The sequence below is a fragment of the Falco rusticolus genome, chromosome 14 (assembly GCF_015220075.1).
Source record: "Falco rusticolus isolate bFalRus1 chromosome 14, bFalRus1.pri, whole genome shotgun sequence".
NCBI classification, from domain to species: Eukaryota; Metazoa; Chordata; class Aves; order Falconiformes; family Falconidae; genus Falco; species Falco rusticolus.
The window spans coordinates 12400251-12412776 of record NC_051200.1 but is presented as its reverse complement, the minus strand read 5'-3'; the positions used below and the strand labels follow the sequence as shown (position 1 = coordinate 12412776).

Genomic DNA, 12526 nt, shown 5'->3' with positions numbered 1-12526 from the left:
TCTTTGAGGGGATTTAGGTGCACAAGTTGTCTTGCTGTTCCTCTGTATGCTCCTAAACCTCTTAGATAATCCCCTTTAAATAGCAAGACCAGGGCAGCGCGGGATTTATTTTAAGCCCTTTCAAAACCAGATTTTACGGTCAGGTCTTGGACTCTGTCCCCATTCAGAAGTGTTTAAAACTGTCGTTCATCCCAAATGGATCACTTTATCGCCGCGGCCTCCATTCTCCACTGAGCAGAGATTTGCTCTGGCACAGCTTGGCACTTGGATGGCTGCCGTCCCGCTGCCAGCCGGGCTCGGGCGGTGGCATGGGGACACATGAGCCATGGGCAGCAGCGCTGGGGTGCCGAAGGAGCTGGGCTGAGCCCCCACCTTGCAGCCTGGGTTGGTTTTGCCTTGCAGATACCCGTGGGCATAGGGACACCCCCCCCCCGGGTGAAGCCCCTGGGTTTGCATCCCCCCTCCCCAGTTTTGCCCCTGGCAAGAGCAATCCTTTCGCTCCGGTAAACTATTTGCGCGATGACCTGCGGAGGGGGGGCCGGCTGCTCCCGCGCAGGCGCCGCGCTGATGAGCGGCGGCTCGTTAATTACCTCGGCTGCGGCTTTAAGAGCGGCGGGCGGGCTGCCCCCCCACCCCCCCCGGACACAGCCCCCGCCCGGCTGGCAGCGGGCGCGGCTGTTGACAGGTCCGGTAGTTGCCTCGGACTGCAAAGAACAGTAAGTGGTTCCCTGCTCCCCCCTTTGCGAGCCGCAAAGCTGGTGGGTGCCGGGGACGGGACGGGGCTCTGCGGGCAGCCCCGGTGGGGGAGCGGCCCTGGGGGGCGAGGGGCGGGCAGCCGCCCCTGGGAGGGCACGGGAGCCCCCCCCCCCTCCCCGCCCCGCTGCCGTCCGTGGCCGCCTCCTCTCACCCACGGCCCGAGTTTCTCGGCCCTCCGCGGTGCTCGGAGCTGGAGCCGTGTCCGGGACCCCCGGAGCCCTTCGTCCCTCGGCGCATCCCTGAGCCGAGGCTCGGGGGGCGCAGCGGGGTCACCCCGGCTCTGCGGGGCCGCCTGCGCTCCGCGGCTTGGCCGTGGCGGGCTGCCGCACCCGAGCCGGGGACAAACCCCATTCCCCGCCTTGTTTGGGCCCCCCTCTGCTGTGACAAGGGACAGCCCCAAGCCCGACCCCCAAAACTGTGAGCGAGGTCAGCTCCTCTAGCAGAAGGCTGCTCATGCCAGCACCCCATCCTGAGCGGTGAGGCAGGGGGGTGCTGGGTACCCCTGCCTGCCTTGTATGGAGCATCCCGGGCTGGGGAGGGATGCAGGGAGGGAGGCTGTGGGGTTTCCCTCCCCAGGGCAGGTCTTCCTCGCTGGCAGAGCTTAAACCTACTCACAGGCTTAGTGAGCTGGAAATTCCCTGTCACTGCAAACGCAAGGAGAAGTGCCAAAGCAGAGGCTCAGAAGCAGTCTTCTTCCACTGGCAAGGGGGGGGTTGCTTGGCAATAGCTGGAAAAAGCCCTGGAGAAAGTTAAAGGAGGAAATCCAGCCACTTAAGCATTTTGTTCTTATGGGTTTTGACAGCCAATTTTTTCCCCCTTTAGTTAATAGCTCTCGGAGCCTGCCTCTCACTCCCATCCCATCCCTCTGCTCTTTGGGAGCTGCAGCAGCTTCGCAGGTGATCAGAAAATGAACCCGTCTGCCCTCTCCAGATTTATTGTTATTAATATATGCTGCTTTCCCAGAGAGCAGGCTGAGAAAGCAACACAGGGTGTTTGCTCCTCTAAGGCACCAAAAAGGTGAAGGAGAAACCCAGTGGTCTCCATGGTTGTGGTCTGTGAGGCTGGGTCTCTGATGCAGGTTTCTCTTGTGGGACTGAAGCCACTTTGTGACTTTCCCAGGACTTATTGCCCCACTCCTGAGTGGAAGGTTCCTGCAAAAATCCACTTTCTTCAAGATTTGGGGGAGAAGCAGGAGGGGTGTGTGTGTGTGTTGTGACACCCATGGGTTGGTGTCACCTGTGCCAGTGTTGGGTCTGGGCAAGCTGGTGGAGAAGGTGTGGGGCAGCCGGGGGCTGCTGCGCCCCTGCACTCCACATCTGCAGCAGCACTGCTGGGGCAGACCCAGCTGCAGAGATGGGGATCTCCTGTCTGCACAGCCGGAACCAGGAAACTGCTGCAGCTGATGCTGGGCACATTTCTGTCTCTTCAATTAAAAGGGTTTAAATGATAGAGGAGGAGGGAGCAGCGTGAGGTAGGTGATCACTGGAAGTGCTGGTTATTGCCACATGAACCTGTTTGGCTGCCCTGGTGTACCTGGAGTTACAGGGCCTGGCTGGGGGATCCATGGCTTGGGGGCTGCGTCTCCCATGGCCCTTTGGGCTTCAGGAGTGGCGCTGCTCCCCAGGGATTTCCCTCTGCTCCTCTCCCCTGGGTGATATCCCAGGGGGTGGCAGGGGGCTGGGGCAGGCGAGAGGCTCCAAGCACCCTGAGAAGCTGCAGCAGCGAGGGTGGTGGTGGGCAGCCATGGCTGCAGCCAGTTGGGAGCAGCCTGGTGGGCTGGAAACGCAGCGTCAGAGACCTGGCTGCTAAATATAGTTCCTGGACATGATCAAAGAAGGCAGGGCCCCTGCACGCTGCCGCTCCCTTGCCTCCTCTCATTTCCCCTGCCTTGAGCTCTGAAGAGGAAGATCTCTCCTTTCTCCAGCTGTTTGGGCTGTGCTGGAGCAGGTGGCTGCTCTTATGGTGGAGATTTTCACCTGAAGCAAAGGGGGAACCTTTTGGGGCATGACGAGCTCACAGGGTGACAGCAAGGAGGGTGCAGGGGGTTCATGCATGTGGCATTTCTGGGATGTTGGGTCAGGCTGGGATCTGCCAGCCTTGGTAGCCCTTGCTTGTTGGGTTTTTCTCTTCTGCTGCAGCTTTTTGAGAAAGAATAAAGAGTGCATATGCTGGGAGCCAGGAGGGTGTTTTCTGGGGCTTCTCTCCCAAAAATCTGTTTATTACCCTCTGCTTGCATCACTCAGTGAAAGTGTTGGGACCTTGTGGCCCCAGAGCACTTCTCAAAGCCCTGGGATGTGGCAAAGGGGAAGCTGAGGCACAGGGCAATTGTGCGCCCTGAGCAGCTGCAAAGCCCCAGATAGTGTCAGTGTCCCATGTCCTGCTCCTGCTGTCAGATGCCCCCAGGAGCAGCGAGAGCTGGGGACTGGGACCGTCCTCAGTGCCAGTCTCCTTGTGGAGGAGAGCCAAGCTGGCACTGACCTGGAGGAGCTGACGTGTGCTTTACCTTCCCCTCTGGGACGATGGTTCAGCATTTGGCAGCTCTGCTCAGGGCAAAGTCCGTCATGTTCAGCTTGATGTGGATGATGGATGGAGGACATGAGTGCCGGATTGGGTGGGGAATGGGGTATGGCCCTGGGGAATACCGTGGTGGATGTGTCTGCAGAAAGAGTTTAGTGCTTAGCTTTTCCTGTGTAACCTGGAATATTATCACAAAAAAGTGTGTTTTGTTTTTAGAAAACCCCATTTTTCCGTGAAGGTTTATGAACACAAAAATGTGCTCCCAGCCCTCAAAAAAACCTTTACTTCTGGATGGAAAATATTTTTTTTTCCAGTAGGTTTTGGGGTATACTGAACAACTTTTCTCCGCAAGTGTGCTGAACTATTGTCCTGTCCTTGCTGTCAGTTGAGACACAGGGGCTAAGCTCATGCTTTGCTCCCAGGACACACAGGAATTTTCTCTTTTCTCACCTACTGGGCAGGAGTTCCCACCTGCAGTGGCCCCACACCCTGCCCCTTACCAGCTGGGCTTAGTGGGACACCCCATTCTCTGGGACAACCCCGACAGTGTCTGTCTTTTGGGTTGTTTCTGCCTGTATTGTAGCTGTTTTACAGCACATGGTGTCCCTGTGCGGGTGCCAGTTTGCAAGAGATGCTTGCTACCACTTTCACTCAGCTTTCTTTTCCTCTGTGTGAAACCCCAGGGTGTGCAAGCAATCTGAGCAAGTCAACTGAAAAGATGTGGCCATTTTGGGGACTGGATCTGAACCGAGCCCGCTGTGACCTGCTCTTCACAGAAGCCATCAATCAAAGGATGCAGGTTCCCAACAGGCTGAAGGTAGCAGACAGCCTCAGCCCTGTGGACGAGGAGCCAGTGACAGAGGATGGCTCCCCTTCCTTTCAGATGCACATCCCTGATAGGATTTCTCTTGCAGGTAATGTCCTGGGTTGTCTTTTGGGGTGGCTGAAGCTTAGTGGGGTGCTACAACATCCTAGGGAGTACAATCCCTTTATGAAGCCCCCAGTGTTCTGCTTTGCAAGAGAAGAGGATAGGGGCAGATATTGTAGTCACCTTTCTTCTAGAAGGTAGCCCAGGATGGTGGAGAGATGCCTGGGGAGAGGTGGGCAAAGGTGGCCAACAGAAGGCAGGAGGGTTTTTAGTTCCAAAAGGTGAGGAGAAAATATAGAGGCATCTCCTTCCACATCTCTTACAGTTCCCTTTTGGCCTTTGGTAGGCTCCCTGCTTTGGGATGCAGAGACATATGGCCCTGCCTCTTTGAAAAACAGCTCCGAAGCTTCACTTTCCTGGAGCAGTGTGTCTGGTTGCTTTCCAGTCCATGTCTCTCTGGGCTGTCCCGCTGCTCACACCTGCAGGACATGGCTTTTGATGTACATCTAGTGCTAGACATAGGATTGGCTCTCCTACATGGGTGGTTCTCTCTTCTCTCCTGTCCTGAGGGCATTCAGGTCGGCTTAATTCTTCCCTGTCTTCTCTCTGTAGAAACAGATGCTGGTTTGAGGCCCAACCTGCAGAAGAAGGTCCCCTCTGTTGTGGTGCACATGTCCCCGGATGCCTCTGGGCAGCCCACCCACCTCGAGGAGCTCCCTTTTCTGCATGTAGCCAACAGATCAAGCTCCCAGAAACGCAAACGATTGGTACTGTATTGAGAGTGGACAGGGTTGCCTGTGGTGGGAAAGGGGAGCAACCCCAGCATTGGGTTTCTCCAGAGGTCTGTTACCATGCCAGGCCAGAATTCACCTTCCAGAGTGCTGCCTTCCCTAGGAGGTTCTAGGAGCAAGGGGGTAGGGGTGGTGGGATCTCTTTCGGTCCCATAACCAAGATACACCTGCATGCTGGGGCATCGATTCAGCCAGATCTCCTACTGCATTTTGCAAGCAGGAGTTAGACTGGGGTAGGTGCAGTCCCCCTATAACCTCTTTCTGCTGCTTTTGAAGTCCCCTTTCATCCACTTTTTCTCATGGATGAAGTACGAGGTGGAGCTGTTTCATCATTGCAGCATAAAGGGTGCTGGTGTTAGAGTTGAAAGCAGATTTTTAACTTTGTGTGAAACTAATTTTAAGAGAGGCCCCTGACATGGGCAGCAAAGGCTGGTTTTGGGTGCTGGAGCTGCCAGTCTGCCTTCTCAAGTGCTTTCACCTTGCTCGGATTCAGGAGCTGTTCCCGGATGCGTTAGGTTCAGGATTTCTGATCTGAATAGAGATCATATCAGCAGGCTCCTTGCTGGTGACCCTCGCCCTGCTCCAAGCACGTCTCCTCACCCGCTCCAGCATCAGGTCACCAGCTTCGGGGCTCATGTAATGCTCCCACCACTGACTGCTTTCCCCATGCTGATGGGCTCCTGACACTGCAGATCACACAGGGCACCGAGCTGGTCTCACCCTGTGCCAGGTCTCTGAGCTAATGGGGTTATGTTTGGTGCCAACAGGGCCACCACAGCAGCAGGTCACGGCGGGAGAGGACTCCAAATGACTGTGCCCAGCTGGCCTTGCACAGCCCAGGCCAGCACCACGAGCGGTGAGCACAAACCCAGAACTGTCTGGGGCGGGTGGGGATCAGCATCTCCTGTCATCTGTGCTGCTTTGATGCTCTCTGGTGTTGATGCCCCGAGGTGGGGTGTATCCAGATTGGGGCAAGACAATGCCTGGCAAGTCCTACTCTTGCAGAAGAGGAACGTGATTTCCAGTGTCAGAGGGGTTTGTGTGAGGCAGCATTAAAGGCGCTGCGTTGGCTCCCAGGGTGATATGGCAGAGTGCTGCAGGCTACGGGCAGGTGACCACTGGCAAAGGAGGCACCAGGGCTTAAGTGGGTTTCTGCAAGCGTTGTTGAAACCTGTGGTACCTTGTGGACAGGGTGGGCTAAGGGCACACACTTGCTTTTCAGCTGTTTGAGTGTAGCTTGTGAGCAGTAGCGTGGTGATAGTGATCCTCTGCTCATGGCCTTGGTCTCCAGAGTCTTCCCAGTGGATAAATTGTCTCTAAAGTAATCCCACAGCAGAGCCACCGTTCTCCCTAGAAGTCTACAGTTGTCCTGGGTGGCAGGAAAGCTGCCACCTTCAACCCCTGTGAGAGCAGCTGGTAAAGCTCTGGTTATCACAGAGCCACGGTTGGCTTTGGAGGAGTCAGGCAACTGCCTCTGAGCCTGGGGGCCACTGGAGGGGTTCTCCCACCTGGTAACACAGTGGTCTGGGTGCTGATGGCATTGTCCAAAGGTGCTTGGAGCTGCTGAAGGGATAAAGGGCACTGCCAAATGCCAGGCTATGCCTGTGTTGTACGAGGCTAGGAAATAACAGGCATGATTCTGTTGTGCACCCCAGGCTGGATGCGTGCCCCCTGCCTGTGCGCAGTGCCCCTCTCCCTGTCCTTACGGAGATGGGCAGGATCTACTCCATGCAGAACATCTTCAGGACCATGTACCTCCTGGGCCAGGTGCTCTTCCACCGTGTCTGGGACTCTCTGCAAGGCTCAGTGCCATCCAGGTGACTTCGGCTTCTGTTGAGCCACCTCCCTGTCATTCTGCAGGGACTTGCCTTTGCCTCGCTAAGGCGTGAGCCAGGCATGAGCTCCGTGAACCGCAGGCTGCGCAGTGCAGGAGCAGGCTGCACGCCTGTCCCAGGCTCTCGCTCTTGCCTGTCCTGTCCAGCAGCTCTGGGTGCCTGGCCCAGGAGTGCTTGGTGCAGCCAGCCTGGGTGCATCCTGCTAACCCAGCCCAGCTGGTTTCTCCTGCTTAGCTTAACACCGGTCCCCTGGGCACCCTGAGGGATCTAACACCGTCTGTGATGTTGCTGGGATTTCAGCTGCTCTTCACTGCTAAGCAAGTGCTAATTTTTATGCATGCCTTGGTAGCTCGATGGAGAGAAATGTGTGAAGGGAATCAAAATCTAGAAAAGACAGCCTGACCCAGGTCCTGTCCCTGAGACACCTTCTCCTTCAGGCTCCCAGTACCCTTGGCTGTGTCTTGGTTGATCTTAATTAACATTTTCCACGAACTGGCTCCACCAAGACACTCATCTTGTAGCTGATGCCGCTGGCCAGGGGCCAGTATGGCCACGTGCGCACTGGAGCAGGTATGCAACAAACTCGAGTCTCTCCAGATGTGCTGGAGCAACTATCTCCACCGTGCTCTTATGTGTGCAAGTGCAGTAAATTTAACACATTCAAAGACAACTTATAGCCTTAAGGTGTCCCCACTGCTCAAAGGCTGCTGAGTACCTGGAGGAACATCCACATACTTCTAATTCTCCTTGAGCAAAGCCTCCAGGCAGAAAGGGAGGAGAGTGAGCATCCATCTTCGGTTCCCTCGGTGGCACATCCTACCTTCCCTCCCCAGCTGGCAGCAGAGCTGGCTTCTGCCTGTGGTGTCCCTGCTTTTAACCATAGTAGGCTGACTGTCTTCAGATAGCGCTTTTTTTTTTTTAAAAAAATAATTATTTTCTTGTAATGAAGCCTGGACATACTAGCAGGTCTGGTTAGTGGCTATGTAAGACCTTCTCCCATCAGCAGCAGAGGAGGTTTAGGCCACGGTACCACGAGAGGTGGTAGCTTGTGGAGCTGCTGTAATGCAGTGGGGTGAGTCCTGGGCCTCTCCCCAGGTCTCCATCTCCCTTTGAAGCCAGCCACCTTGCAGTGCCTCTTCTTGGTACTTCAGATGCATATAGTATCTCTTCAATAGGGCAACTTTGTACCCCTATGCAACAATAAAAATAAAAAAAAAATCACTGAGCTGACTTTTTTTTGTCCTGAAATTTTAGTAAAGAAAGTATGATCTAGGACAGAGACTGGAATATTTGCCTGACCGTGACCTCTTGAAGGGTATGAATCATTGGAAGGTAATTTCTAGCCTGTACTCTAAGGGGTGTTCACCTGCATCAACAGATTTTTCAGTCAAAAGCTGCAGGATATGTCCTTTTTTAATGGCTCTGTGCTGGGGGAAATTGGATTTTCTTTCTGTTGTTACTTTCATTTTACACTGCAGCTGCTCTACGTGGAGGTATTATCTCGCAAATGTATTTTCAGTGAGAGATTCACTGAATCTCCCCATGCTGTTCTGGCTTGTCTTCAGCGAGATCAACATCATGTTGCAAACAGGAATAAATACCCTCTCCTTCCCCAAGGTCTCCGAAGGAGCAGTGTCAGACACTGATTAACCCATACGGTGTCAGCGAGTGCCCATGTGAGTTGTCGGTGTGCATAGGGGAGTTTTGGTTATAGAAGAACCGATGTAGGGCTGGGCTATGATGATAGGAACAACAGACCGAATGTGGCAATTTTTGTTTTTCTCACTGTAGCTCAGCGCTGCGGGCCCTGCAGCAAGGCTGCGTCTCTAGGGGATGCCCTGGAGATCCGTGGTCTGTGTTGCCTCTGCCAGTGCAGCAGCTAATCCCGATGGTGGCCTCTTTGTTTCCAGGGATCGAAGAAAGTGGTGCATGCTTGGGTTGCTTGTTTACATTTCAAGTTGTGGGTAAAATCTGCTATAAGAGCAAGAAGTGATACCTTTTTTGTTGGTGGGTGGGGAAAGTGAGTTTGTGGTATCTGGAAAATACTGGAGAGGAACAAATCCTTGTCTCGGCAAACACAGGACCCTTTTCTGCTGGCTGATGCACTTGCTCAGATAGTTCCCCCCAGCTGATGGCCGCTTCCCAGCAGCGGGATGCTCACCTGCTGGTGTAAATGAGATCATCCCTCCATTTCGGCATTGGCCCTGTGATACGTATTTACCTGACTGGCTCTAAAGGTGATTTATCCAACCCTCAAAGAATTCCTCTGACTATAGAGAATGGATACTTGGTAAATATGTTTTCTCTCTGTTGGACCTCTAAAGAAATACAAGCATGTGTTTTCCCTGTTTTCTGTCATGGCATGTGCTGTATGTTTTGTTGTCATCACTGTGTGATGCATGGTGGAGGGGTGTAATTATGCATGATGGGGGGTTAAGAAGAGATGAGTAGGTGCTGTGCAGGTGCTTTTTCCTCTCTCCTGACGCTGCATCCAGGCAGCACATCCTGGGCACACACGCGCTGCCTGCATGGCTCAGCTCCCCGTGGCAGTGCCGCGGGTGCGGGAAGGCAGCTGCACCTCTCGAGCAGTATTTGTCAGTCTGCATCTGTTTTTCTTCCCCAGCTCCCAGGAGGCTGGCCCAGCTCCAGAGAGTGCCTTGGAGGAGGTCGGGGTGGCTGAGATGGCAGCAATGAGGAAGCAGGTGAGATGGGGGTGAAGGGCTGGAAATGTTTCCTGGGAAAGCCACAGGAGGGTGGGTGAGTAGGCTCCAGGGGTCTGTTGCTCAGGCTGGTGTTGCCAAGCCTAGTCCTGGCTGATGTTGCAGGTGGAGAAGCAGGGGAGAACTTATATGTGTGTTGACCCATCAAGCCCCTACCCTGCGGGGCTGTAGGGCTTCACCTGCTGGCAATAAAGGGCTCACATGCTCTTCTAATGGGAAGGACCTTTTCCTGAAGCATCTTCTCAGGACCTGAGGTAGTGCTTCTAGTTCTCCTACGCAAGATAGCTGCTGCTCTAGAAAAGGAGGACCTGAAGGAGATGGCAGCTCCCATCCCTCCATCCCTTGCTGTCCCATGTCTCTAGGATGCAGCCAGTGTCCTTCCTGCACTTTGCTGCAGGGCTGACAGCAGTCCTGCTGTTTCTCTTGCAGTTGATGAAGATCTCAGGGAGGCTCCGTGTGTTGGAGGAGCAGTGCAATGCCTGGCGGCAGAAGGAGGCCCTGGTCTACTCTGTGATGATCTCCGCCTGCCTCATCAACACGTGGCTCTGGCTGAGGAGATGACTTTCCATGCCCTGACCACCCCTGCCCAACCCTGGCAGGGTGGGTGAGGGCAGGGAGAGGATCCTTGCTCATGTACTTGCAAACAGTAAAACTATGTTTCTTAGTAACTTGACCTGCTTTTTGCACTGTAGGCCCTTGAGGATCTGTGTCCTTTAGGCCCCGCTTACAGTGAAGGTGCCATCTGTCCCCATGCTCTAGCACTGGAGGCGGGTGAGGGAAATGACGGAGCTGGACCTTGTGCCACAGCAGCTAGAGACGTGTATCAGGGAGAGGTGGTGTACAAGGAGTATGTCCCAACAATCAGAGTCCCAGGGCTGGGCTGTGGCTGGAAATGCTGTGTGTACTCCAGCAACCACCTTATATGTTTGATGGGGTGAGTGCTTGCGTGGGAAGCTGCTGTGAAGAGCCTGGGTCTCACAAGAAACTGGTGGCTGCTACGGAGGTGTTCCAGATGAGATGAAAACCCAAGGTGTTGGGTGTTTGCAGACATGGGGTCCTGTTAAGAGTCCTAGACTGTGGTGGGCCCAGTTCCCTGACCACATCCTGACTTGGACAACTCAATTCTGACCCCATAAAAATCCTCAGCCAACTGGTGTGGTCTGTTCCACATCTTCCACCCCAAAAGCTTCTGCAGAGTAGTTGAGTGTTTTTAAACTGCTGGTGGGTTCTTTCTTCCTTGCACAACTGCTCTTAGGTGGAGGTGGTACTGCCAGTTCTCCCATGCCTTAGCCCCTGCTATGGAGGTATGGAGCTGGAAGAGCCAGGAGCCCCCAGCCCCAGCTGCTGCTGTGCCACTGTCTCCTCGGCTCCCATCCTGCTCGAGGCTGTTCAGCAGCAGATTTGCAAATGTTCAGATCCAAAGTGACTGTAAGAGCATTGCTGAGGTCTGGTCTTATCCGAGAGCTTGGCTCTTTCCCAGAGAGATTTAAATAGGAAACCTCCCCACAGTGACTCTCCAGATTATAAGACCTTGTACCAACAGTGATAGCACCAGACAGGCCATGGAAAATTGCCCACTTGGGCAGCAGTAGATATTTGTTACGTTGCCAGTGCCAGAGGGCAGGATTGCTCCCAGGTCTGCTGCCAAGCTGTAACTTCAGTGATGGTGCAAGAACTCAGGTGAGGGGAATTCTTGGCCCAGATGCTCTTTAGCTAAAAACAAGCCCAATTCAACAGCTTTGCCATTTCTTTCGTTCTGTGGAGTTTAGGTAATTCTTGGATCCGAGGTGCCTTTGAGATGCTTTTGGTAGTTCACCCAGAACCTCTGCTGGAGTTGTGCCTGCAGGCTCAGGGGCAGGTTTTGGCATGGCTTAACAGGACCTCTCTGTTCCACCTATAAATAATTGTAGCTGGATCTATAGGTCACCCAGATATCCCAAGAGCTTATTTATAGACATGGATGCTTGGGTGTTTTCTGCCTGCAACCGCATCAAGCATCAGTGACTGTAAATCTGGCAGCTGGACATTGACTAATAAGTAACTGTCCCACAAGTAATTGCAGGTCTGAACCTGTGGCTGATAGCTTTGCTGAGGAGAGCACTGACATTTATTGTAGACCAGGATGGTGTGGTGGACTTGGTGTGCTGTGGCAGGGTGTGTGTAAGGGGTGGGAGCACTGGTGCAAGGGGGGTTCCTGTGGCTTGTGGCTCAGGGATGTGGTCAGGGTTACCAGCGGTCCTTACACAACAGGTCTGTATAAGGGGGTTGCTGCTGTGTGACTCATGCCAGGAAAGCAGGTAAATCATTTGGCTGTTTTTTCTTGTCTGAGAGCTGCAAACATGTTTTGGAGGAAGCTTGTGGTGTTTTGTTGTTGGGTTTATTATTATTATTATTATTATTATTATTTTGAGCTGTATTTTAGGGTAAAAAGGGCTGACCCATTGGGGGTCACACCACCTTCAAGTGTGGATTGAAGATGTTTGGAGGGGGGGTGATCAAACTGTATGTATTCTCACAGCTTAATTATTGGCAGGTTGAAGAGGATACAATATGATTTTTATGTAAAGCATAAATCCTGGTATAAATCTGGACACACTGACCTATAAAATGCATATTTTAATAAACTCCGTGTGTTCTGGATGTGTTTCTTCTATGAATTGTGGAGTCTTATCCTGGTATCCCAATGGAAGAGGACAGGTAAGGTTTATTCCCTTGGCAGCGGGACTCTGACCTGGTGCTGTATATCTCAGCCACGCATGCTTATTTAATCAGCTACTGGATTTCTGACATCTCTAGAGCTACAGGCTGTTTGGCCCACTGGTGTAAAACATGCATGCTAGCTGCTCTGGCTGGGGGGATCTGGAGGAGAGTTTCTGGTTAATGCTGTCCCTGTTGCGGTTCTATGCTTTTATTTATTTTCTTTCTCTCTTCCCTGCCTCCTCCTCCTCCTGGCTCTTCTTTGTCCCAGGGCATCATGTGTGGCAGGGCTGGGTGTCTCCTAGGGTCACTGCCACAACGACGTGGAAAACGAAGTGTCTT

General features: G+C 53.5%; 1 protein-coding gene across 5 annotated transcripts; it reads left to right on the top strand.

The window, feature by feature from the left end:
- The first annotated feature begins 216 nt into the window (after window positions 1-216).
- On the top strand, window positions 217-12127 carry FATE1 (fetal and adult testis expressed 1). Of its 5 annotated transcripts, XM_037408425.1 has the most exons (8): window positions 628-716; window positions 3490-3586; window positions 3957-4187; window positions 4754-4908; window positions 5700-5788; window positions 6588-6749; window positions 9391-9469; window positions 9917-10160. In XM_037408425.1, the coding sequence occupies exons 2-8, from the start codon at window positions 3565-3567 to the stop codon at window positions 10046-10048; spliced, it is 870 nt and encodes a 289-aa protein (XP_037264322.1). In that variant the 5' UTR covers window positions 628-716; window positions 3490-3564; the 3' UTR covers window positions 10049-10160. The 5 variants fall into 5 exon arrangements, with proteins under 5 accessions (XP_037264321.1, XP_037264325.1, XP_037264324.1 ...); XM_037408424.1 differs by lacking the exons at window positions 628-716; window positions 3490-3586 and adding an exon at window positions 217-384 and having other exon boundaries at window positions 9917-12127; XM_037408427.1 differs by lacking the exons at window positions 628-716; window positions 3490-3586 and adding an exon at window positions 391-503.
- The last annotated feature ends 399 nt before the right edge of the window (window positions 12128-12526 follow it).

Coding starts and splice junctions, on each gene's coding strand:
- FATE1 (XM_037408424.1), top strand. CDS start 309: ATGGGGACACATGAGCCATGGGCAGCAGCGCTGGGGTGCCGAAGGAGC. Junction 5,789..6,587: donor CCAGGCCAGCACCACGAGCG/GTGAGCACAAAC, acceptor TGTGCACCCCAG/GCTGGATGCGTGCCCCCTGC. Junction 6,750..9,390: donor CAAGGCTCAGTGCCATCCAG/GTGACTTCGGCT, acceptor TTTCTTCCCCAG/CTCCCAGGAGGCTGGCCCAG.